This window comes from Carassius gibelio, chromosome B3 (genome assembly GCF_023724105.1).
Source record: "Carassius gibelio isolate Cgi1373 ecotype wild population from Czech Republic chromosome B3, carGib1.2-hapl.c, whole genome shotgun sequence".
Classification (NCBI taxonomy): Eukaryota; Metazoa; Chordata; class Actinopteri; order Cypriniformes; family Cyprinidae; genus Carassius; species Carassius gibelio.
Window position 1 is genome coordinate 46,467,004 of NC_068398.1, and position 27,608 is coordinate 46,494,611.

A 27,608-nucleotide genomic window follows, 5' to 3' on the forward strand; every position below is an offset into this window, starting at 1 on the left:
ACAATCTCACAGACTCTTAATTAAACTTGTCATGGGAGAATTCGCTTAGCTTGCTTGTTGTGTTATCAGATTTATTATGGCTTACAGCGCTGTTTGATGTGCAGTTTTAATGATAAATATTAGCTCATTTTGTACCGATCATGACACTAGGATGTCGATAGATGTGAGCTGAGAACGTTTCATGTGTTAAATATGTTAGAAGATTCAGACATGTCATACCTATAATCAAACACAGCTGATTTAGATGATCAGATCATTAGCAGAGACTCAAGAGTGTCAAGGGTGCGGTGTTGGTGAACCGAAAGACATCGGGCACATGGCAACATATAGAACCTGATCTGCCAAAAAAAACTTTTAAATTTTGTTATTTCTTAGTTCAAGTAGGATTGTGTGTTTATTTGTTGTTTCATTTATTTTAACGCTTTATTTCCATGTTCTATATCATTACTCTCAAACTCAATGTCTTTCACCAAGTTTGGGAGTGTTATTATGCCCAAGACTAAGATAAGGGTTAGGCTTCTGCATAATTAGCATACTGTAACAGCCGGCTTTGCTTGTATTGAACTGCATCAACAACAGTATCATAAAATATATGAACTTTTACTAAACAGTTAAATGTAGTAATGATAATATTTCTACTACATTCTTACCTTGTGACAATTGCATATGGTATAAGTTATTTTGCTCCATTTCAGGTCAGTAAATGTCAAGTGACTCATACAGTCAGAACTGTTTTTACAGGCCTGTTTGAACTTTTTCATTCAATGTTCGAACCCGAACTCAACATGAGGGTTAAACTAGTGCCCTGAGACTTTTGGACACCATTTGTTACAGTCTGTTTTAAACGCATATATGAAGAGTTGGCTCTCTGCTGTTTATTGACAGCAAGAATCTGTATTCATGGAAACAGAAACTGAAAGCAATATGGAGTTCCTAGAAATCATGTGACCATTTGTGCGTTTTGCAACAATGGATAAGTTCCATTTTCTCATTCTCATGCTATTTGCAGGCATCATCTCAGAATGAAGTGTCCTAAGTGCAATCATGAGTCTTCGGAAGTGGCACCAAAATTCTGCAGTGAGTGTGGGCACAATCTGTCATCTCTCTCAACTAAAACAGCAACAGGTAGGTGCTCAAGTCTTCATAGATTACATATCTCTCCTTAAGATTTTCCATTTGGTTGTTAGCTCTTTTATTTGGTTCTTACAAATATTTGTGTCCTTATTTTGGATGCTTATTTTTGTCCATTTATTTTTGTTTTACTTTTTTTTTTTTTTAATCAAATAATGAATGTTATTTAATATATACAAATTAGACATTAACTCTATTTTGATAGGAAATTTAATCGCAAGTATCGCATCTAATACAAAGTGCTGTATTGTGTACAGTTGTGTCTGAATTCACTCACTTTCTACATGTGTGGCATGAGTGAGTAGTTTCAGTGAACAGTGTAAAAGTATACACATGCTTATATTGTCTGATGGACCTCATGAGTTCATGATGGTGAGATGTCATGAACAATGTCCCCCCCTCAACATGAAATCAAAACTGACACATGTTTCTAGTCTTATTGTGCATGGTTCATTAACACAAGTTAAGTTTTTGCAAAAATCTTTGATTGGTCATCAAAATATAATAATTTGTGTCCAAAACAACTTACACTTTCTGATGACATCACTAATGCTTCTTACCTTTCTACACTTTCTGACCAACCACCTGTCAAATATTTACATTACAATTATTCATTTAGAATAAATTTTTATCCAAAGCAACTTACAATTGAGGAGTACTATAAACCAGTGGTTCCCAACCTTTTTCAACTCGCGGCCCACACAACCAAACACATATGTTTCTGCGGCCCACTGCAAAAAAATTAACTGACCCCGCTATTGTTGGATTAATAACTTAGTACTTATTAGCTAGATTGTTAACTGTATTTATTGAATGAACTAGGGCTGTGCGATATGGACAAAAAAACTGCTTTACAGTCATAAATGCATTCAGGATTAATTTGAAACCCATTTCCAAAAGAAAACCAATTAGAGCTTTATCAAAAAGTTGTAACGTCTCTAGAACAGACATAAGTCAAAATAATCACTATAGTAAAGGTGTAACAAAATGTATAGACTTACGGCAAAAACATAAATAAATAAATAAACCCAGTGTCCAGGGACTTTTTTTTCTTTTTTGCCATGCATTGTTCATAGAGCTCATTAATTGTAATTGTTGAAATAGATTTGTTATACATTATACAGGTTCACATGTAGTGTTCCGTGTTCCATTCGTAGTGTGTATACAGTATGTGTGAGCGGTGCAGAAGCGAGAGCGCGTTATTGTAACGCGAAAGTACATTAAAATAATGCACGAGCGCGAATCTCTCTGTTCGCACGCAGATTTCCTTTGCTCTGTCACAAAACCAGACGTGCTTGCTCAGATACACGATGTTCTCGCTCGGAGTTTGCTCACTTAAAACATGTCTCCTCTCACTTAAACTGTGTCTTGTGCACTCACAACTCTCTCTATGCTCATGCGCTAGATAGATATTAATTATTTTCGCACGTTTTTATCTTTATCTGATCTGTTAACATGGGCTCTGAAAAAAGGCGCATCACAGACAGTGTGTGAACCTGGAGTTAGGCAGATGCCCAGTCTGTTCTGTTCTGTTCTGTCCTAGGGGTGTTGCATTCTGATTGGATCAGATGGCATACTGCTGGAGGTCAGGGCCGCGGAAAATCGTGCTATTAAGCAATTTAGACATCGTGCACGCTCAAATCATGAGTTAATTACGATTTCGATTAATCACACAGCCCTAGAATGGACTGGAAATGAACAGAAAATGACTCGGTCTGGCATCGCTCAGCAAAACGGGAAAACCAGATCCAGGCAAAGCTTGGCAGCGGGGTAGACCACGGACCACAGGTTGAAAACCACTGCTATAAACGATTCATCATTAAGAGGCAAATAAACACAGGAAGTGCTCGTAATACAAAGTTTCAGACATTGTTCTGAACTACTTGAAACCAATGGAGTTATGATCAATTTAGGCTTACAATGCTGTTGGGAAACGCAGCCCAGAATACTACAAGATAGACAGGAAGGGTTTAAGGAAAGATAAAGTAAAGACTTTGTTTATTTAGTCATGTGTGTGAATGTATGTGTGTGTGTGTGTTTACATTTAGAAATTGCTAATAACTAATAACTTGAAACCTAATTTACTTTAGTGTGTCATGTGACTCAACACAACACAAGATCATGTTGTTTGTGAAGACTTGGATTATACTGCTGGAGTTGCTCTATGATACAAAATAAAGGCAGATGTGTGTAAAATAAGTGGCATTTTATTCAACTGAATTTGCAATTTGCACTTTCCACTATTCCAAATGTATGAAATAAATTCCATTAAAATTATTTCAGTGGTAGAACAACACTAAACTTTCCAACTAGGGATGCACTGATAATTTTTTTTCGGGGCTGATATAGATTTTAATAAACACTTATTGTCCGATTCCGATACTGTTATTGTCAATTTTCTCTTTGAAATTTTGCTGTCAAAATAGATAGTAGGCTATTTTGATCATGTTTTAAATCAGCAAAGTTCAACAACACCTGCATTAAATTATACTAGCAGTTTCATTGCTGCATCGTCAAATAATTTCTAATAAACATGGATTGGATCCATTTAACATTCAAAAACCTACAAAAATACAATAGAACAAAGATACATATTAAATAAACAGTGCTTTTAGGTAGGTTTAATGGTTTTCAGGTACAGAAATAAGGTAAACAAATGTAAAATAACTTCACTGTATAAATTAAATAAATATATTTATCATTCTTTATTGTAATAGACTTTATTATGTTATAAACTGAAAGAGAGAGAGTTTAATGTGCACTTCTCGAGCTGTGTTTTGTTTAGCTCCTATGGTGAATTTTTTTTTTTTTTTTGAGGGAAAAGGACACAATTAACTTAATAAAACATCAATAAAGTTTGGGAAATCATTCAGATGAGGTCTAGAGGGCTGCATTGGGTTTGGGCATCTAGTCAGCGCGTGAGATCGATGATCGACGATGTAATCGTGCTTGGGTGGAGTAAGAGAGAGACTCTGTTCTTGTCATGGAATGACTATTTGCTGTTTTAAACCATGCAGGTGAAAGAAAGAGAAGCCTATGGAATCACAGATAGTCCAAAGAATATATACTTTCAGATGCACTGATAAACTGACGTTAAATATAAAATGACTATATTTAAAACAGCTAGTTCATGTAGTCGGGTACTACTGTCATCTCGCGTGTCCTGTGAAAAATTTGCCGCATCAGCGCATGAAGTTATCGGTCTAAATGATCTGCAAATCAGTCAATGGTGAAAACAATAGTGGATTTCATTTAAAGTCCAAAATTTTAACCCTAATATGGATGTAAACGAATGCATTAAATATAAAGTATTCAAAACAGGTAAGTTCATATATTTGGAGTAAAGTTTAGTTGAAACTGATGCATTGGTCATACGCACTCCGGACCACGTGCCTCATGATGAGACCGACACACAACCACAGAAACAAGAATGAGATGCATTCTAACGTAACTGTGGCATTAAGCTCAGTTAGTGAGGCTTGTTTAAAATATTGCACATATCAGATTACCTGTTAAAGTGCAATGAAATACCTTGTATCTGCAGACGATGTACATCTGTATGTGGATAGAGACTTCTTCACCGCCTACAGGCTCAAATCATCCTTGCAAGCATGGGCAAGCGTGAAATGCAGTGCTGAAATGGAAAAACGTAGCAGTTTGGTAGCAGAATTATAGAAGGCCACGTAATTATAGAAGGCCACCCTCACATCCAGCACACTCCCTCTTTGAACTGTTGCCATCTGGTCGACGCTACAGAGCGCTGAGCACCAGAACGACCAGACACAGGACCGGTTTCTTCCCTCAGGCAATCCATTTTATGAACTCTTGACAATAACTGTGAAACACACTACACTTTATATTTATATACACATACACTTATTTATCCAACACACATACTTAGCGTACACTTAAATTTTTTGCACATAATATACATGTATATACATAAGCTCATTGTAATATACCTGCCATACATTGTCAATTTGTATATTGTCATTCCTTACCCACCTATTTGTATTTTTTTGTATTTTTTATTCCTTATTGTGTTTTTTGTTCTGTCGCTGTTATGTTGCACTGCGGAGCTTCTGTCACGAAAACAAATTCCTCTTATGTGTGAACATACCTGGCAATAAAGCTAATTCTGATTCTGATTCTAATAATGATAGTAAAATACATTAATGGGAGAATGAGCCTAATATCGTCTTGACTATCATTGATACGTAATACTATCACCACCACCTAGAATGAATAGGCATAACTTTGAAGCGGTGATGTCGACTTTTGCCAGAAGAGAACCTCTTCTCTTTCTCTTTGAGGTGATTATGTTTGAATACGGAGGATTTTTTTAAAAAATTTAGTTTATGTATGCTCCTGCGGGAGCAGGCGTTGCTGTGGCAGTGGGGAGACACAGAAAAGGCTCCTGCGGGAGCAGACACTGCTGGGGCAGAGAGGAAATATGGAAAACAGAGAAGTAATGGAGAGCATGACAAGAGGAGAAGAGATAGCTGCTTGGGCCGCCTGCGGAGCTTGCTTCGGCTGCTGTAGTTGTTGGCTGCGGGAAGAGTAGAAGGGTTAGTAACATATGATGGGGCAGGCTAAAAATGAATGCGTAGCCTACTGTGTTGCCAGCTTAGCAATTGGTTGCCTGATTTGACAATTCCTTAAGCCTTGTCCGCATTAGTACGTTCCTGTTGGAAAAGCATCTTTCCTCTCGTTTTGGGATTCTGGCCTTTTTAAACGGCCTCCAGAATCGATAAATTTGGAACACTGGTTTCACGTTGTAGTATAGACTGTGGAAACAGAGGCTTCTGAAAACTATGAATATCGTTTAGTCTTGTAAAACATACCAATAGACATGATTATAGCAGTAACGTTAATTGCAGCTATTCACTTCCAAGCAGTTTCTAAAGATATTTACTTGCATGCTTTTCGTATTACAGTCCTAGAAAGACAACAGAATTTTACTCACACTTGCTGTCCTGCCGCAAAACGAGGGTAGTGGTGTATTAGATAAATTCTAAGTGATCACGCCAGTAAATGGTGAATTATGTCCCTGAACAAATTGGTCCTGCCAGAATAATTGCATTAAACTTATATCTGTAGAATCTCAGTGAGGTTTAAACATGCACAGTGAGGCAGATGTAATGTCTTTGGACATTTAAGTGTAGATGATGACTCTGGAAAAAAGGCCTTTGCTTCGTGGTAAAAAAAATGGCATCGTCATCTGACAGAACTATGTCATAACCTCATTTAACAAAGTTTAAGCCACCTTTCCATGGCACATGACATTCGGACACGATTGTCACATTTCTCCCTCTAGCGGCAGTCTCGCAGAACTTTCAAACTGGTCGTGCAGCAACTGTAACCTTGGCATGTTCACCATGGTAAAATTAATAATTTGAATGAATATAATGTATATAATGTATGAATGCCTCGTCACGAATCAGATGACCCCCCAAATAAAAACAGTAGGTTTTATGGGGCTAATCAACGTAAATAATGGTTTAATAATTATTTCTCCCATAATTATTATAAACCACCATTTTACAGAAATGGTGTTTAAAGTTAACAAAATATTAGTAATTCTGACTTCGCACCGATAGTTTTGATTAGAATACATCACATCCGGTTGGGCGTTCGCATACGGTCTAGTCGCAGAAGTTCAAATATTTGAACTCATCTGAGGCTCAAATCGGATCTGAAATTTTCGCATACGTATGTGATCGGAACTCCACGCAGCTCCCACACTACTTCTAGCCGCGAAACCTGTATTTAGCGTCTTCACGTGAAAATATATTGATTTATAATGCGCGGTCTGCGCAGCAGCAGAGGAGGCAGCATCAAACTGCGCCTCGGCCGGAAAAGCCGCGGTGAAAGGCTGAGCCACGGCGGAAAGTGAGAGAGGCTTGCTGCGGTGCGGCCCAGGCTGGTTGAATGCCTGCTGCTGCTGCGATCCAGCGCTCGAGAAGTGCCCGGTCTTGAGCAGATCGATCGTGGTGTCGAGCGAGGCGAGCTCAGGCTTTGCACGGTCTTTTGGCCATGACGTGTGGCTTGGTGAGAAGAGCAGCTGTCGTGATGACTTTTGATGGTGCTCAACGGCTATGTTTGGCGAGGTAGAAATGATCATGGGTATCGGCAAAAGTAGCAAATCTGAAATCTCCTCTGAGATCTCCTCGCTGGAAGGAAAATTGGGTCTTGTGATAAGATGACAGACAGAGCGAACCGGGATGCTGATAAACCATTGATGGAGACAGGTAGGCTAATTCAGCTTCATTTATACCCTAAGGTTGATTTATCTTAAGTGGCTCCACCTGTGCTAATTAGGCTAAGTATCTGACGTGCTCCCGAACCTTGTTATGAAACTACATTAAGATATCATGAAAAATGAGACTCCTGCTAATATTTTTATGAGACTGTCTACACCCCCACCCCCCACCCCCAAATATAAAAAAAACTGTATTGAAGGCTTCAACAAACTATTTAGTCATTAAACATACCACTGCATAGCTTTTTCAATTATAAAACACTAGACAGAAACTTAGACATCATATAAGTGAATTATTTGAGCACTTGAAAAATACAATAAGAATAATATAGATAAAAATAAAGAATAAAGATAAAAATAAAAAAAAGATTTAACTTTGTTTGCCAGTTACAGAAAATCCCGAGATTGCATGAAATGTAGCATTTACAATGAATTACGATGCAAATAAGTGCTGATGTGCTGATGGCCACTTATACAGATGGTAATAACACAAATGAGCCATAAAGTAAATAATCCACTCTCTCTATTCATATAGACGCGTTCACTTTGATAGCCGTGATCATACAGTAATAGCGAGCTGATTTAGGCTGATTTGCACTCAAACAGATGATAATCATGCAGATACATTCACATTCAACATAAAACACACTCACATATATAAAAATGGTTGAAAAACAAAAGAAACAAAGAAAAGGCGATCTCTATAAGTTCCGCCTCCATCACCTGACAGGTGCGTCAGAGTGCGTTATGAGAGAGCGCCAGAATTCAAATATACTATCTTTCGCCTATCTTTCATTCATTCTTTTTTCCGGTGGATCGTCTCCTTCTGTTTGTGAGACTGTACGCTGCAAAATCATGCCATTTTTTTACTACCAAGACGCAGTTTCTGACCGTGAGTTTTTCCATAACGGACACAAACAGTTCTGTCGCTGAAGAACTGAAACGTAATAAAAAAAGGAATTATGATCCATATTACAATGTTATTGCTTCGTTGGACCAAACGTGCTTCATGAGATGTCGTTCAGTGGACCCTTACCTTTCTAACTAAACCGGGATTTACAGCTGTGGATGTGTTTATGACTCGTTATTACGACGGATCTGGTATGTACAGCGTTTCTAATGTTCATGTTTGTATGTGTACTGCTTACACAAATGTAGCAAATACAGTCTTTATAAGCTTTAAACAGTGATCTGTCGTCGATGCTTGAGACTTAGATCTTTATAATGATACATAGTTTGTCAAGATTAAATTTGTCCTGTTTCATTTAATCTATTCATAAACACTGACACGTGCGTGTTTAGGGGCGTTCACGCCTCGGTGCTGGCCAACAGGTTAAACGATCCTAATTGGCACTAAGGGGCCTAAAGTGTGCCAAGAAATCATCCCCCACACCATTACACCACCACCACCAGCCTGCACAGTGGTAACAAGGCATGATGGATCCATGTTCTCATTCTGTTTACACCAAATTCTGACTCTACCATCTGAATGTCTCAACAGAAATCGAGACTCATCAGACCAGGCAACATTTTTCCAGTCTTCAACTGTCCAATTTTGGTGAGCTTGTGCAAATTGTAGCCTCTTTTTCCTATTTGTAGTGGAGATGAGTGGTACCCGGTGGGGTCTTCTGCTGTTGTAGCCCATCCGCCTCAAGGTTTTCATAACCCGCTTTATGAAATACCCTCCAGGGATGTATTCCAGAATGCAAGGTTCACTGATGATCTGCTAAACCCCGAGCACTCGGTTGATTAACCCATACCTTGCTTACTTGAGGTATGTTGGTTCCAAAAACGCGTCTGGGAGTATGTTGATTCAACTCAGAGTAATGCTGTGTTCACACCAAACACGAATAGAGTGTTTGGCGCGAATGATTTCAATGTTAAGTCAATGTAAAGACGCGTTTACACGCGTCTGAAGGTCTCGCTGCACGATGGAGGCAATTAGCGCGGCGCGGTAGACGCAAATTCGCCTCATTCGCGCGTCTAGTTCGTGCGAATGACGCAAATTGAGCGTCTGGCACGTTACGCGTGAATGGTGCTTTTTGTGCATTTAGCGCTTGATGAGAATTCGTGTCTGCCACCCGAGTTGAAAAATTTGAACTTTGGCATCAATTCGCGCCGCGTTAACCAATCAGGAGCCTGCTCAGGAGTCACTCATTCAACATGGAGGAACGACTGATGTTGTCAGTGAGCAGTCAACCGGAGCTATATGACACAAGTATCACACAAGTTCATATTTCAGGAATAAAAAGGACCTCGCTTGGAAGAGCTTTATCGACCTTTAGAGCTTTATCGACCCCCTGCCTTCCCGCCTTTTTTTCCAACTATTTTCCCCCTAATTTAGCCTACAGCTACTTTTCGCTTACAAAATAATGAGTTTATTCAGAGGACGTGTGCAGGAAAAAGTGGAAAAGCCCCGAATGCTCGATCAACATCAGCCATCTTGCAAACAGACAACCGCCTAGCACTTGCCCCTCCCACAAGAAGCGGATTTCGCATCGGACCCACGTCAATTTCGCTTCAAACTTTTGCTTTCTGCACGTGTCTATTTCGCTCTAGACACGCAAATGTATTCAAAATGGCTACTAACATACTCTGAAAATTACATCCTTTTTTGGAACTGAAAGCTGAGTTTATCCGCTTATTTATCCTTAAACATAACTGGGTATGTCACAAAACCTGCTTCCTGTAATACACCCCAGGTTCAGCAGGATCACAAAGCTTGATATAAACATAGTCTGTCAACTCAGGGTCGATCCAGAGTGTGCATCCGAAAGTGACACGTGCAGCAAACAGCCAATCACAAAAAACACAGAGAGCATCAGCTTGATTCACTTCTCGCAAGAGTCGGTGCTATTCACTTCTCTGTTAAAAATTAATAGATGCCGTTATTGAAAATATATGTAGCCGATCTGACCCGAATCAGACAAATTAAAGAGTCGATCAGAACTGTGGTTGAAACACGAGTCTAATTCCTCAGAAAAGGAACAGGAAGTCATAAATCTTTCCTAGTGCCACAATGACGCAGAAACTGTCTTTTCTACATATATATATGGACCAAAATGAACTCAAAAGGACTTACAAATGATTATCAGTCCATCGCTTCACTCCATATTCATTTATATGTAACCCACACATTTGACTATCATGTTTATAATCACTTATTGTGTATGTATTTTAATAACTATGGGATAGCTCAAGGATTCATAATCATGTTTGGTATGTTTGTGTTCGAATCTGTTAGCTTGAAACAGTCATGACCATCACTTATTTGTCAAATGTATTATATTCTTGTTATAGGAATCATGTCCAAAATTAGAGCAGGAAAATTCGGACCACATGCTTGATAAGATAACATATGATTTATGATACCCCCGAGCCAAGACAACATTTGAGGTGTGGCCAACAGGCCAGTTTAAATACTTAGGACACCATAAAATCTTGCTTTTAGTTTTTAGCTATGCTTCTGCTATAAGTCATGTCGGGTTTTAGCTTTGCTTCTTAGCTTTAGCTTTTAGCCATGCTTTTAGTCTTTAGCTATGCTTCTGCTATTAGTCATGTTTGCTTTTAGCTTTTAGTTTTAGCTCTGCTTTTGCTATCAGTCATGCCAGCTTTTAGTATGCTTTTAGTCTTTAGCTATGCTACTGCTATTAGTCATGTCTGCTTTTAGTATGCTTCTAGCTTTTAGCTCGTCGCTTTGCTTCTTAGCTTTAGCTTTTAGCCATGCTATTAGTCATCACTGTTCTTTGAGCGCGGTTCCAGCGTGAAACTCTCAAACGGAGACTACTGAACTTCCAGCCAATCAGCGACATCGGGAAAAACCCTCTTTAAACGACAACAACGGGAACACAGGCAATGTACCTTCAGACATTTGTACTGGTGTATCTAATATAATTTTAACCTCATTGAGGAGCTCAATGCGAGGGTTAATTAAGTGATTGATGGTTGTTCATGTCTATGCAATTTCACGTATTGCTGTAAACTTGGGATTCCACATTTCCATTCTCTTAAACTCATCTTTCCCTAACTTTCGGGGCCCTATTTTAACGATCTGAAACGCAAGTGTCAAAGCGCGAAGCGCAAGTAACTTTGTGGGCGGGTCTCGGTGCTGTTGCTATTTTCCCGGCGGGATAAATGGCTCTTGCGCCCGGCGCAAATCTAAAATGGGTTGGTCTGAAGTAGCTTCATTATTCATAGGTGTGGTTTGGGCGTAACGTGAAATAAACCAATCAGAGCGTCATCCAACATTCCCTTTAAAAGCAGGTGCGCAAGTTCCATTATGGATTGCTATTATTATGGCGTATTTACCAGGCGCACGCCAGGAGCGGTTCACAGCCGAGGAGACTGATGTTCTTGTAAGAGCAGTGAAAGACAGAGAAGTTGTGTTGTATGGGGATGGGAGAATAATTAGCCTGAATAATTTGTAAGCTAGATTTATGCCTATTTTTTCACATCTTCGTGGCACACCACAATGATTTCCGTCATCTCATGTGTTAATATGTTTTTAGTGATTTATGATTTTCAAAAATAACTGTTGCATCTGTGTAGATTACATGAGCAAAGTGTATGCGCGTTGTGCACGCTATACATTATGGTCAAGCATGCGCCCTTAAAATAGCATAATGAACAACGCGCAACGCGCCACTGACTTTAGACTAGGTTTTTTCTGGTCAGTGGTGCAATTGTTTAATGGAACAGCAAAATAGCACCAGGGATTGTTTGCGCCGGAACACGCCTCCTTTTTTGCGCTGAACCGCCCAGGGAGCGCAAGTTCATTCACTAGTTTAGCGACGTGCTTCTGTGGAGGGAAAAGCGCGCTTTGCGCGGGTGCAAAATAGGAATGACACATGCGTCGGTGTACAAAGTCAATTGCGCTGTGTGCAAGATAGGGCCCTCGATCTTCCTGCAACTTGTGTGAATGTGTGAGTGCGTGCGTTTATGTACTAGATTAGTTTATATGTCTTAGGTTTATCTAATAAAGCCTTATTCATATTGAAAAGAGAAGTATCTTGTTTTTTGTGCTTACAAGTTAATGTCTTAAACTGCCGATCTTGTTACTGTGCTAATTGATAGTTTTCACTATACTTTGGATATTAATATCCAGCGCAGATTTGATGTTAAATGGCTTGTTCAGTGAATCGCAGGGCGTCTCAGTGGTCAGCCGTGAAAGAGTGATTCAATCAGGACCACTTCCGTCAAGTATATTTATGACAATTATAATTGCATACAGTTAGTGTTGGCGGTATGGTTATGTTCTGGGCAACACTCCACACGCCTGTCTATGCAGCCATGCTTGGACAGAGCGGGGAGAGCAGCAAGACAAACCCCCCTGGGGTACAGAACAGAACCATTATAAGCATATATAATTACAATTCACAGTTACATGAGTTGTAAACAAAATGTCATAGAGACTGCTTCCAATGAAGACACTGTAAAGAAAGAACTAATTAGATCGGATCACAGGTTCAGTTGGTGGAGTTGGGGTTGGAGGAGGGAGTTAATTGCAAGCAACAATGCGATGGAAGAGATGCTGAAGAATGGGAATTTAAATAGACCGCAGGTGATGGGTGTCAAGACTGGATTGGTACACGTCAGGAACAGCTGACTGTCAGCTGATGCAAGCGTGACTAACATGGCCTGACTGAACGCAATGCTCGATTTCTGTTCAAATTCCCTTTAAAATCTTAAATGATTCCCTTTGAGCTAAATTGACCGGTTTCCCTTACATACAATTCATTCAAATGCATTTACATGGCAGAAATAAACACTGCTGCGGCTACAAACGTTTGAGAAGGCAGCAGCTGAAAGAAAATATCTGACTGTGTAAAAGAATCAGCTGAATTTAAAAATGCATAATCTTTCGCAAAGTGCTCAAAAGAAAATGCATATTGTTTAGTCATTTTAAAAGCATTATATATAGAAACGTATTTATAGGCAATGTATATATTTAAATTATTTCAAATGCAAATTTAATATTTATTGCCAGCTTACACACACACACACACACACACACACACACACATATATATATATATATATATATATATATATATATATATATATTTTATGCAATTAAGAATAATTATAATCAATGTAATATTAATATAATAAATGATTAGCGGCAAAATGCAATTTTGTCTCTGAAATTCTAATTTGAATCGAGAGATAAAAGGGAGTGGTTTAATTGAATCTAGAGCTGAAGATCTTTGCCCGAACCCGACGGGACCTGATGGGTTCGGTCGGGTTCGGGCTTAATCTATATAATTTTACCCGGGCTTGGGATTAAGATTCATTGAGTCTTAAATGCATAATGTGGACAGAATATTTACACGAACATTGGCATTATTCTTTTATTAAATGTCAGCTGCTAGTGGCGAAGCAAATCCGGCGGAGCCTATATCTTAATTTCATTATTGCCAAATACCCATCTTAATTTAAAATGTATCTTAATTTAATTTGTTAAAAAAAGACTCGTTTTTATTGGTGTGTTTGTCTATTTTTAGGCTAAATGAGCCTATGCCTATTTAGAGTGCTGAGATGTTAAGATGTCACAGAGGACTTATTTTATTTCTTTATTCCAACTTCCAAGTGGTCTAGTCTGCGTTAGTTATGAATAAATTGTTAAAACATGTATAAATTACTCATTCTGGTCAAAAGGCAAAAGAGCTGTGTGTGTGCGCACATTTGAATAATGTCGGGCTGTAAACAGGTTCGGGCTTTTAAAAAGTTGTCAATCAAAACGTACTTTTCGGGCTCGGGCCCTGTCGGGCCTAACTTTTATGGCCCGATTACAGCTCTAATTGCATCTGATATATTCCAATTTACTCACAGCTGATTGGTCCAGTTTTGGTTTGTGATCTCTAACCCAGAATTAGACTTTCTTCAGAGCAGGGTAGCTAAGTAGCTTGAGTTACCATGGCGATCAAAACAAAAACAAACCCACCTTCTTGAGCCCGAAAACACAAGAGTTTGCAAAAACTAAACAAACTTACCTGGGTAAAAACTGAAATCGGCTTTGTGCTACAGGCCACGGGTATGACACGAACAGAACCTTAGTTGAACAATTTGACCATTTGAGAAAATATAGTTTAAACATTCCAAAAGTATTGCTTCAGGCACTATTTAGGCACCGGTACCATTTTAAAAGTATCAATTTGCCACCGGTATTGTTAAAAACCTGATCGATACCCAACCCTATTTCCATATGAACAGCGCTAATAAGATCACATTAGCAGTAATGAGGAGATACAGAAGCAACTGTAACACTCTTTTCTTTTATATGGATTACTTAAAATTAGATTATTTGTTTTCATTTTGAATTGGTTTATTTAGAAGTAGACTTTTCAAGCTTTCTATACATATGTATTATGTCTGTGAGGCAAGTATTCGCTGAGATTCAAGTTGTTTTATTTATATGTCCGCTAAGGAAGATGATAGAGAACGAGACGGCAGAGAGCGCACCCTGTCTGTTTTCTTTATTTAACAAAAGCACAGCATTTTGTTGTATTTTTAGTGTACACAAATAAAAGTAGACCCTCTATAGACTGGAATAATGTATAGCTCTTAGATTGGCCATACAATGCTAACTAGGGATGTCCCGACCAGGTTTTTTTGCCCTCGAGTCCAAGTCGGAGTCATTTGATTTTGAGTATCTGCCAATACCGAGTCCCGATCCGATACTTCTATAATACATTAAAAAAAGAATAAAGAATAGCGAAAAAACAGATCCAGGATGTTCAATAAATTACATTTTGAAATATATTCAAATATAAAACAGCTATTTTAAATAGGCTAGTAAAAATATTTCAAAATGTTACTGTTTTGCTGTACTTTGGATCAAATAAATGCAGGCTTGGTGAACAGAAGAGACTTCTTTAAAAAATATATTAATAAGCTTACTGTTCAAAAACTTCTGACTGGTAGTATAGGCAACTTTAATTTTTCTCTTATTTTCTAGCTTTTAATTGGCTTAGAAATCTATAAATGATGGACAATAACAAATAATAATGATTTCTTTATATACTACAAACACTGTTTATCAGATAATAAGGCAGAATTGTTTACATACTGCAATAAATGCTATGTCAAATAGCACTGCATTATTCATATACTTTATTTATCACCTGCTGGAGATGACTTGGAAAAACAATTTATTGTCTTGTTTGTATATTAATGTCTTCGTGTTTGCATAAGTTTCTGTTTTCCTGTGAAAACCACAGCGATAGCTGGCCGCTTTTGTCCATATTAGGAGTTTCCTGATATCGCTTTAAGCGCAAGAGCGCCCTCCGGCTTCGAGTATGAATGCTCCGTGATGTTCATCTCGCTGTATTCTGGGTCCGAATTAAATATCAGTTCATGCGCAGACTCTTTGAGTTTGAATCTATATTTATACACACCAGCTCTTGAAAACAAAGTGATGTCATGCCGCACACGTTGCTGTTTCTGTGTGGTGTCAAAAGGGTCTAACTCTATGCCACCGCATAACTAAAGATGTGTTAAAAAATAATGAGAATATATATATATATATATCCGAGTCCTGATCGGGAGGTAACGTTCGATTCCGATCGGGTCTGAAACCACGCGATCGGACCAATTTCCAAGATCTGGACATCCCTAACGCTAACCATTTTCATCTAACCATTTTCATCTTGCCATTAACGATGGGCGCTTTAATACCATTGCTTTATGAAGCTTTGTGAAGCTTTGAAACCTTTGTGAAGCATTTGTTTCAAACCGGCAGTTTGGAGCAGGGGCTGGTCCATGAGGTCTGTGAATCCATGAATCACTTATCACACCCGAGTGGCAACCTCCCCCTCTCTCTCGTGAAGCCAACAAGGAAGTGCATAAAACGGCAATTCATCGACTGTCAGCTTGAAGCTGGCTGCAAAAGGGATTCAGTCCCATAGACTCAACATGTTAAAATGCCCAACTTTACAGCAGAAAAAAAAAACATGTTTACAGCCTGATTAAAAAAATGATTTTGGTCTAAATAGCTAAATTTGCCCTTCATCACAACTGTGAAGTCATGTGGTGACGCCCTGTCAAGATGGCGACGGACTCTTCAGGAGTCTACGGGTGACGTCACAGACACTACGTCCATGTTTTTATACAGTCTATGATAACACCCAGTGTTTAACTATGGTTTTTACCAGATCTCTGATCAGATTTATAAATTTGAGATTTTAATGAGAATTAGTAAAATAACAGATCAAGATACATTCACTTGAGAAGCAAAATGACTTTGGGGTCATATTAAGTCTTGTTTTCAAAAAAAAAAAAAAAAAAAATTCAGTTTTTGCTTAAAATGAGAAAAAAAATATCTGCCAATGGGGCATGAAAAATAATCTTGTTTTGTCTTTAAGTTTATTATTCTTACCCCGTCTGCATATACTTTTTCTTGTTTTAAGCAAAAACTGACAACATTTTTATAAATGTGTGAAAAAACAAGACAATATCTTCATTAACGTGTGCACTTAATCTCTGTGGATCTTTAATGAATTGTTAATTGGAGATTTGCTCAGACTGGTCATTTGAATAAGTGTGAAAATCTGCAGTCGGATCAATCCAGTATGTGAATGAACCTTATGGTTCCTTTTGTGACCCAATTCAACAGGTTAATTAAAAACGATGAGCTCGTTCATGATTTTGAGATAACAAGGAAGGATGTGTTTTTATTAAATGCTTAGAAATATGAAATTATAAAAAAAAAGCATGTGGTTATGTACAATAACAAAGTACAAATATCCACCACTGCTGTGTGACCTTGTTTTTGTATTTATCAGACACGTCACGAGAGTCTCGATCATCCTCAAACATTCCACATGGCCCTGATAAAGAAAAGACTGATATAAAACCTGAATCAGAAGTGCTGGATAACCAGGATGCCAGTGTATCTCCAACACAACCAAATGAAAATATCCGCTCTATCCCAAAGAAAGAGGTGCTGGACATGGACATCAATTTTAACAAATGGCTCTGGATTGTGTTTTTTAAAATCATTCTTATTCTGAGATTCTTTTGTTGGTGATTTAGCTGATGATTGTTTTTTTTTACCCTGTGGGCATACAATTGCTGAAATTAAAAACTTACTTTACACAATATTCTTCATTTACTTAAAAATAATTACAAATAGAAAATTTGCACTGTTGATAATCTCAGAAAGCATAAACATGGACATTAAAAAAGGAGTTAAATGATGACTATTTTGATTCATTTTGCATTTAGAGTGTAGATTCACCAGTGAATGCCCAACACAATCAAGAGCAGCAGAATTTTGCTGGTGACCTGAAATGCAATGAAAGTGATGGTCCAGGAAGTCAGTATGTTGAACCTCCAAACAGGTGAATGAAGAATTGTGTAGTTATAAAAGTAAAAAAAAAAAAAAAAAGAACAAAGAAATTCTCTGTGGGTTATTGTCTTACAAAAATATTTTTGAATTGCAGAAATCCAGCATCAGATCAACAAATAAGTCCCAGTGACAGACTCACCATTTGCTTTCATGCAGTCCTTTCAAAAGACTTCAATTTTATAAGAAACAAGGATTTTATCGCCGTAAGAGCCGGTGATCGCATTGGTGGCTGGGAAAAAGATTTGGTTGAACTGCATGTGTCGAGGTTAGTAAAATACTTTTTATTGATTATTCATTACTGGAAGCAGTTGTTTAACAATGATGTGATTGCAGGGATCTCGGAGAGCATGGATTGCTTGTGGAAGGGAAATATGTATGCAAAAAGACTGATGCTGAAGCTGTATCCATCCCCTACAAGTATGTTGTGTATAAAGAAAAAAATCAGAAGTATAATTTGCATTATGAATACATCTACAAACTGGATTCAAATGAAACCACCAACAGATGTCTGTTTGTAAAAACGCATCTCCTAAATAATGAAGGTAGGTAAAGCTCAAAAGTTCATACTCAAGTTATTATTTATTATACTAATTATTTAATTGACCTAATGTTTTCTTTTCATAAATTCCAGGAGAATGGCACCAGTATGATGATATCATCTGTTCAAAACCATCTAAAGATAGGCTGAAATGGCTAAAAGAATATTTTTGGTCTGAGAAGAAAAAAATAATCAAGGGAAGAGAAATTGCTGGTTCAGTCATGCTGCAAACTATCTTTAAACTCCTGAGAAGCTGGAGCAAAATTAACCTCAGCAACTTCTTTTGTCAACTGCAACAGTTTTATGAAGTCTATAGCAACCCTTTTGTATTTGAAAAGACAACTGTGAAATGGGGCTCACTTGAATATGGGGAAAAAGACGTAAGTAAACCATATGTATCTCAGTATATAATGAAAAACAATTTAATATTTTTCACCCAAAATCACCCCCAGAATTTTCATTATTTCTTTAAATCCTATAATTTGTCTGTCTTATCCTTATGTCATTCCAAACCTTGATAACTTCATGGAACAGAATTGATAAAATACTGCAGAATATCCCCCACATCTAAGTATCTAAACAGTGGTGGCCCAAATCATTGAATGCTAGTATTTTCACCAAATAAAAATTGTTTTAAGTCTGTTATTTCTATCTTTTGCTGTAGTGTGTCAGTAGGAAATATCAGTTTACATTTTCAAACAATCATTTTGCCATTAAATGTAATAACCCAGTGGTAATTTTGTGCCCCACACAGAGATCTGATCTCACCATCATCCAGTCAGTCTGGAATGATATGAAGAAACAGAACAAACTGAGACAGACTCAATAATGAAGAACTGTGGCAACGTCTCTAAGACCCTTCAAGAAACCTTCCTGAAATAAAAGCTACAGTACTGTTAAAAGTTTTAAGCAATTGTGTTAAAAAGGTTATAAATGGAGGATGCTGTCAAAAACAATGTCATAAATATTTTTTCCAAATAGGTGCACTTGTGCACAGTTTTTCAGGTAGCTTTGCAGGTAGGTTTCTTGAAGGGTCTTGGAGACTTTGCCACAGTTCTTCTGGATTGAGTCTGTCTCAGTTTGTTCTGTTTCTTCATATCATTCCAGACTGACTGGATGATGGTGAGATCATATCTGTGTGTGGAGCACAAAATTACCACTGGGTTATAATGGCAAAATGATTATTTGGAAATGTAAACTGATATTTCCTACTGATATAAAAAAAAGATATAAATAACTGACTTAAGTCCATTTTGAGCTGCTGACAATACCGTTGTTCTAAAAATTTTGGACAACAAATTACATGAGTAGCAGTGTGATTTGGCTCTATATTGGCACGACTTTGCAGTCTGATATACAATACTTTGGAATGCTGAGTAGCTTCATTAAAAGCTACCTGTCATGGAGGCCCCCTGCACATTTTATACCTTCCTCATCTAATACACCTGATTCAGCTTATTAGAAGAGATTGCAAGACCTGAATTGGGTGTGTCTAATAAGGGGGCTGCGTATATACTTGACATTAACATGCGACCTATATCTGGATGTTGTCCACATACACATTGAAAGGACAAGTATAAGCACGCTTCATATCGTAATGTTATCAGATCAATGTTTCTAGGGGTGCAAAATATAAATCGCCCAATGATTAATGCGCATCTAGTCAGTTAACTGACAAGCTACTCAAATCCACATTCATTATCACCCTGGTTTTGCGCATCTTGTCCGTTAACAACGGTCCCGTGTAGTAACAGCTGCTCTGTGAAATCAATTTACCGCTGATTAGAGAACCAGCTTTACTGACTAGATGCACATTAATCATCGGCCAATTTATATATTGTGCACCCCTAAAAGTTTCCTGGTCCAGAGGTAGTCAAGGACGCATTGTGATCGGATCTCTGTGTAATTAAGATGCAATCCAGCCATCTTTTCTGCATTTGCAAGTCAACATCATGCAAAATCTGCTACAGAAACAAATAAATATATGAAGGCCTAGCAGACGAAATACATAAATGTGGTTTCGAGAGAACCTGGCTCTTATTTAAATATTGCATGGGAAAGACAGATCTGATCGGTTATCCAGATTGAGAAGTCAGTTGATGTTGCCAAGTGTAAACGATGTGCTGATTGACTGATGATCCTATCTGCTTCATGGTGATTACATGTTAATGCCAAGTGTAAATGCAGCCATTCAAAATGTGCAGGACAGGGGGGACTCCAGGAGGTTTGAAAAAGACCTGGTGTAGAGAATTATGAGATCGAGATGGACTGACTGAGTATGATTACCTGCATCTGATAGAGCATTCCTTCTTCAGCTCAGTCTCATTTTCAAAATTAAAAATTAGTTTGAATGTGTCCGCTGAGGAAAGCGATATCTTTGTCGTACTAACCTTTAGTCTGTTAATGGCGATTTCCAATGACAGCACTGCACAGTGCATTTCTTGGCTGCATCTTACAAGCTGTTGTTAAAAGTAAAAGTAACTTCCTTTACAACAATCTTTCAATATAGAAGTTGTTCCTGCTGACTCACTCATAGGCAACCCTTTTAGGTAAAGGGGAGTGCAGCTAAACTTCCATGAGGACCACCCAAATAGCCCCTCATGTTGAGGGAAGTGATGCTTGAAGTGCATAAATAAAGATACACTGGCTAAGTGGAGCACAGGAACCAAGGTCTACCATCTCAAAGAAAGGGAACGAAGCTGACCACCATATGGTTTTCAGAAAGTACACAGAGCTTAGCGTGTGTACTTAAAGCTTCCTAAGCATCGCAGAGGTGCCGAACCGCATGGGAGAGGCAAGCTCAATTTTATAAACCTCTGGCGAGGGGAGAATCACCTGAGGCAGCATATACAAGAAGATTTCTGTAACTGCCACCTCCACTTCCTGCCTAATGCGTCAACAATAAGGGGTATCCAAACGACCAGGAAGCCCCTTAGGGTGACCTGGCCGTACATTCATGAAATTCCTTGCAGTGCCATGCCAGGCCTGATGATCAAGAAGGCTCCCGCAGAAACCTGTGATCTTGACCGCCTGATACTAGAAACATGAAGCCAAAATCGGGGCTATCATATGGGTTGGACATAATGCAGACGAGTGTTCAGTAAACACAGTAATTGAGCACTGCAAAGAAACTCACAGAGGATTAGTACACACATAACCACTAGTAATTTGATGAATATGTACGTATATATAGAATGGGTTTCATACTCACCCACCCTGGTTCCTGTGCTGGAGCCCTGTGCATGGGGCACCTCCTTTTAGTCCGGAACATCAATAAGTTGGTGACTATGAACATTGAACCAACCAAAACATCATAGGTCCAGCATAGGAGACTGTTGTGGAAGAAGTTCCCACCTAACCTCGGTCAGGTGGAGTGCTGGTGGTTACAGAGGAATTAGGAAGGGGAGGATTAGGGCAGAAGTACAACCCCCCAAAGGGAATGAGTAGATACCTAAGTATCGTTCTGATTCGGATGAGAATGCTGCCCCGTCTGGATCACATCCCTTAGGTCTTGCCTACCACCCCATGACCTACGATTCCTCTTACCCCTACCCACAGGTGGTTGAGGAGCGTGAGTCGCTACACTAGCCTTCTGTGCCTGTCTCTGATCCTCAGATTAAGATGGACCAGGAACCCTATGTTGTTTGGTTTGATAAGTAAGTTTTTTTAAGTAACCCATTTTAAATTAAAAGCAATAGGGTTCCAGTGGACCGAGATCATAACATTATCACAGAATCAGTTCAGAATCAATCACCAAAAGAATCAGTTCGGTTCAGATGCGCTCTTGTGTCAGTCTGCTTCACGCTGAATCATGCATGCGCAGTATCATCAGCTCCTCGGTTCTCGAATCGGACGCGTCTGACAGAAACGGTTCTCGGTTCAGTGTACTGGTGATCCGAAAACCCATGCAACCGGTTCTTGACTCGAGAACGAGAAGCGCTCCGGCAGTGGGCGTGTACGTTCGTTATCTGGCTCTGCTGCACAAATTTTCCCCCAGCCTTTATTTAAGACTGGCCTTTATTTGTCCGTGTTGAATATCGCCTCCGGCCACTATAAGAGGCCTGGCGTTTATTTGACTACAGTTTTTATTTGAGGAATTACGATATATATATATATATATATATATATATATATATATATATATATATATATATATATATATATATATATATATATATATATATACCGTAATTCCTCAAATATATATTAGTGGTGGGCATAGATTAATTTTTTTAATCTAGATTAATCTCACTGTGATCTTGAAATTAATCTAGATTAATCTAGATTAAAATGGCTCATTCGAATTCTGCCGAAGGCATTCAGAATATGTGTGTTACCCAATTAAAATTGACAAACAGTAAGTCTTTGAAAAGGGGTTTATCAAGCTAGGTGGTGCATTAGAAAAGCGGCTCATCTCCTGTTTCCAATATGCATCACAAAGTGCTTGAAAAAGTGGGCCCTGTTTGAAATTGTTTAATTTGTATGTTCATTTATTTTTATTTATTTGTGCTATTTACACAATGTTTAAGTTTTTTCAAGTTTATAGGTGTCAAGGTACAGAAACCAAATAATTAAATGTAAAATAGCACTGAATAGTCTTCAATGTAAAAATGAAATATACAATCAAACCTACATTTATTCAGACACCTTCAACATTTCTCACATTATTACAGTTTTGCTATATATATCAAAAATTATATCTGGTGTCTGAATAATTTTTGGTTTGACTGTTAAAACTACAAAGTAATTCAGTCAAGAGCAGTGAGTAATTTTCATTTTCATTTTCTTGGATTAACATTACAGCAGGCATTAGCTAAATTAGAAGCACTTTAAGAGACGAACGCATCCCATTTTTTTCCTCAACTGTTTACTTTCACTTAAGAAATAACTGACAGTTTTTTCGAGCATAATTTCCATGGTGGATATTTTGACATATTTTGTATGTCGGCACAAGAGCAAAAATAAGCAAATTCGATGTTCAAGTATTTTGAGACGCCTTTCTCTGCATGAGCCCTGAACACAAGAACACCGCGAGTACTGAATTGGGCTCTTTCACATATTTTTGTTTGTTCAAACTGCGATTGGTATTTGTTCGTTCAGGTGCAGGAGGGACTTTGAGGAGAACTTCGCAGAAGAGAGCTCGGTTCAGTGTCGCTGTCCGTGATACGTGGCAATCGCTCTCTTTTTGGTGCGCACCGAACACAGCGCGCGAGTAACCAGCTCTGTTCAGATTTTCCGGGTCTTGTGTTTGGATGCTTTAATGCATTAAATGAATTAAAACACGTGAAAAAGATAAGCTTTCATGACGATGTGCAGCAGTGGCCCGTTAACTGTCACCTCAGCCAGGCGGTTATATAAAATATCAAGGTGAAAGTCATCATAGCTTGCTTAGTATAGACCCAGCTCCCAACCCAACTTTGAGAATAGATTAACGGCGATATTTTTTTTTATCGCCCGATAAGAGTCTTACGTTAACGCAGCACGTTAACGCCGATAACGGCCCACCACTTATATATATATATATATATATATATATATATATATATATATATATATATATATATATATATAGTCATTTAGCAGATTTACAAATGAGGACAATGGAAGCAATCAAAATCAACAAGAGAGCAATGATGTATAAGTGCTATAACAAGTATCAGTTAGCTTAAATGCAGTACACAAAGCAAGGGCTTTTAAATAATATGATAAATAAACAAAAAACATTGAATAGAAAAACAATAGAGTAAGCTAGTGATAGAGGTCTTTTTATGATTGTATAATAAATGAAAAGAAAATAGAATACATTTTTTTTTAAGAATAGAATTAGAATAGTGAGTGCTAAAGTTAGAGGGTCAAATAAAGATGGAAGAGATGTGTTTTAAGCCGATTTTTGAAGATGGTTAAGGACTCAGCTGCTCGGATTGAGTTGGGGAGGTCATTCCACCAGGAGGGAACATTTAATTTAACCTGTTAGCCAGCACCCCCCATTATGGGACTCACAGCTGAAAGTGCTCTAACTAACTTATAATTGTAATAGTTTCCTACTTCAGTGTGTTACAAACATAATTTTGGTGTCTTTGGAAAGAAGACCCTTTGGGCTTTACTTTTTATCAACCAGATTTGATAATGCTCAGAAATATTAAAAGTTATAGACACTGAAGTGCCTTGAATTTTTAAATATTATATAAACTTAAATATTTTTTTATTTGATATAAAAATACATGAAATGAGTCCTGGAGCAATCTAGAAAAGTAATGGGTTGAAAGCCACATGTCTCATGAGTTTCTATTTCAAATCTGAATAAAATATCATGAAAAATGAGACTCCTGCAAATATTTTATGAGACTATGTCTACACCCCCCACCCCCCAAATATAAGAAAATATATTCCCCAACAGTATTGAAGGCTTCTACAAACTATTTAGTCAGTAAACATACCACTGCATAGTTTTTTTCAATTATAAAACACTAGACAGAAACTTAGACATCATATAAGTGATTTATTTGAGCACTAAAAAAAATACAATAAGAATAATTGGAGTAAGAAAAATAAGAATAATAAGAAAAATAAAAAAAGATTTAACTTTGTTTGCCAATTACAGAGAATCGTGAGATTGCTAGAAATGCAGCATTTACAATGAATTATGATGCAAATAAGTGCTGAAGTGCTGATGGCCACTTATACAGATGGTAATAACACAAATGTGCCATAAAGTAAATAATCCACTCTCTCTATTCATATAGATGCGTTCACTTTGATAGCCGTGATCATACAGTAATAGCGAGCTGATTTGGGCTGATTTGCACTGAAACAGATGGTAATCATGCAGATACATTCACATTCAACATAAAACACACTCTCACATATATAAAAACTGTTGAAAAATAAAACAAACAAAGGAAAAGGCGATCACTATAAGTTCCGCCTCCATCAGCTGACAGGTGCGTCAGAGCGCATCACGAGGGAGCGCCAACATTCAAATTTACTATCTTTCGCCTATCTTTCATTCATTCTTTTTTCCGGTGGATTGCCTCCTTATGTTTGTGACACTATGCTGCAAAACCATGCCGTTTTTTTACTACCAAGACGCAGTTTCCAACCGTGAGTTATTCCATAACGGACGCAAACAGTTCTGTCGCTGAAGAACTGAAATGTAAACAAAGGAATTATGATCCATATTACAACGTTATTGCTTCATTGGACTGAAAGTGCTTCATGAGATGTCTTTCAGTGGACCCTTACCTTTCTAACTAAACCGGGATTTACAGCTGTGGATGTGTTTATGACTCGTTATTATGACGGATCTGGTATGTACAGCCTTTTCATTGCTTATGTTTTTATGTGTACTGCTTACACAAATGTAGCAAATACAGTCTTTATAAGCTTTCCATTGAACAACAGTGATCTGTCGTTGATGCTTGAGGCTTAGATCTTTATAATGATACATAGATTATCAAGATTAAATTTGTCCCGTTTCATTTAATCTATTCATAAACACTGACACGTGCAAGTTGAAAGGCGTTGAGGACGAGGACGTCTTTGTGCTGGCTAAGAGGTTAAAAGTCCGTAAAATTGACTTTGTGCTTCTTTGGTATGGCACAATTAAGCGATGTTCACTTGCAGAACGCAAACTTCTAGAGGCACATAAGTCTGAAGTAACAAATTTAGGTAAATGGGTGCAGAGCCAGTGGTAGTTTTGTAGGCAAACATCAATGCCTTGAATTTTATGCGAGCAGCTATTGGTAGCCAGTGCAAATTGATAAACAGAGGTGTGACGTGTATTCTTTTCGGCTCATTAAAAATTAATCTTGCTGCCGCGTTTGATAGGTTTGATAGAATTGGCTGTAAGACCTGCCAAGAGAGCATTGCAATAGTCCAGCCCGGACAGAACAAGGGCTTGAACAAGGAGTTGCGCAGCATGTTCCCAAAGAAAGGGACTGATCTTCTTGATGTTGAATAAAGCAGATCTGCACGACCGAACAGTTTTAGCAATGTGGTCTGAGAAAGTCAGCTGATCATCAATCATAACTCCAAGGTTTCTGGCTGTTTATATATATACATAAATGCCACTTATAGAGGGTCTCTTTTCCGGTCTTGCTGGAGGCCAATGGTTTAGTAAAATAGATTTGTGCCAGGCTTTTTACTAATTTAAAAATGCATGTGGATCAAAGCCCTCAAGATCTCCTTTCCATCCTGACACATAGAGGAATGAATCAATATGAGAGACTTCCATTTGGGGTTACCTTGGCATCGACACTGTTCCAAAGAGCAATGGACCATATTCACAGTGGGTTGACGGGTGCAGTGTTACTTTGATGATTTGCTGATCACTGGAAAAGATGGAAGCCACCTTGCAGAAAAGACAAGTGTGAGTTTTTCTGCTTTGCTGTTAAGTTGCTGTTTGAAGTCCATGTGATTGTTAGCTCTGGCCCGCATAGGGCACCTTCAAAGATGAAAGCAATTGTGAAAGCGTCATGTCAACAAAATGTGAGACAGATTTGTTATTTTTTTCGGCTGTTAAATTATTATGTAAAATGTGTGCCAAATCTAGCTAATAAGTCCTAAAAATCCAAAAAGTGGGAATGGACTAAACAATGTGAGGAATTTTTCATTGATGTGAAAACTGCCTTAGCCCTGTCTGAAGCCCTAACCCATTTCAACCCCACTCTGCCAGTACAGCTAGCATGTAACGCGTCAGCCTATGGTGTTGTGGGCAGTGGTATCACGCATCATGTCATCAGGTGAGGAAAAACCCATCACTTTAGCATCAAAAACGTTGAGCAAATCAGATTGCAATTACACCCAAACTGAGCTTTGAGAAGTGATGTGATCTTGAGGAGTGAGAGAACAGTTGAGTCTGGTTGTCTACTGTGAGCAATGCCCAAAAGACAGCTCCCCACTTGTTTGGATTTGTTGACTGTTCAAGCACAACAAAACATTCAGATGGAACCACGTCTAAAAGAAAAACTTTGTTGTTTCAGACCTGGAGACAAAGTGTTAGCTTATAACTATGGAAATGGTGTCGAATGGTTACCAGCAGTTGTGGTTGCACAAACTGGGCCAATGTCTTACACTGTTGAACTTGCCTGTAAACCAGTAACTAGCTGCAAATTCATGTGACTCAGAAGTTCAGGTAAAGTCAGATCTGTGCCTCAAAATTGCACCAGATTACTTCCAGCTGTCTGAGCATTCTTCTGCACCAACCCTTGAGACTTCGCCAAGTCATGTGAAGGAGACGGTTCCAAGTACAAGTCAAGTCACCTTTATTTATATAGCACTTTTAACAATATAATTGTTAAATGATTGTTGATTGTCAAAGCAACTGATCA

At 38.2% G+C, this 27,608-nt stretch overlaps 1 protein-coding gene across 1 annotated transcript in view; it reads left to right on the forward strand.

The window, feature by feature from the left end:
- Positions 1-27,608, forward strand: part of LOC127952308 (E3 ubiquitin-protein ligase rnf213-alpha) — a 129,605-nt gene that overhangs the window by 171 nt on the left and 101,826 nt on the right. Inside the window, exons 2-7 of the mRNA XM_052550693.1 lie at positions 1,010-1,125; positions 17,176-17,333; positions 17,618-17,733; positions 17,836-18,006; positions 18,075-18,283; positions 18,373-18,659. Of these exons, the coding sequence (XP_052406653.1) occupies positions 1,023-1,125; positions 17,176-17,333; positions 17,618-17,733; positions 17,836-18,006; positions 18,075-18,283; positions 18,373-18,659 (1,044 nt within the window). The 5' untranslated portion in view covers positions 1,010-1,022. The remainder of the gene's footprint in view (positions 1-1,009; positions 1,126-17,175; positions 17,334-17,617; positions 17,734-17,835; positions 18,007-18,074; positions 18,284-18,372; positions 18,660-27,608) is intronic.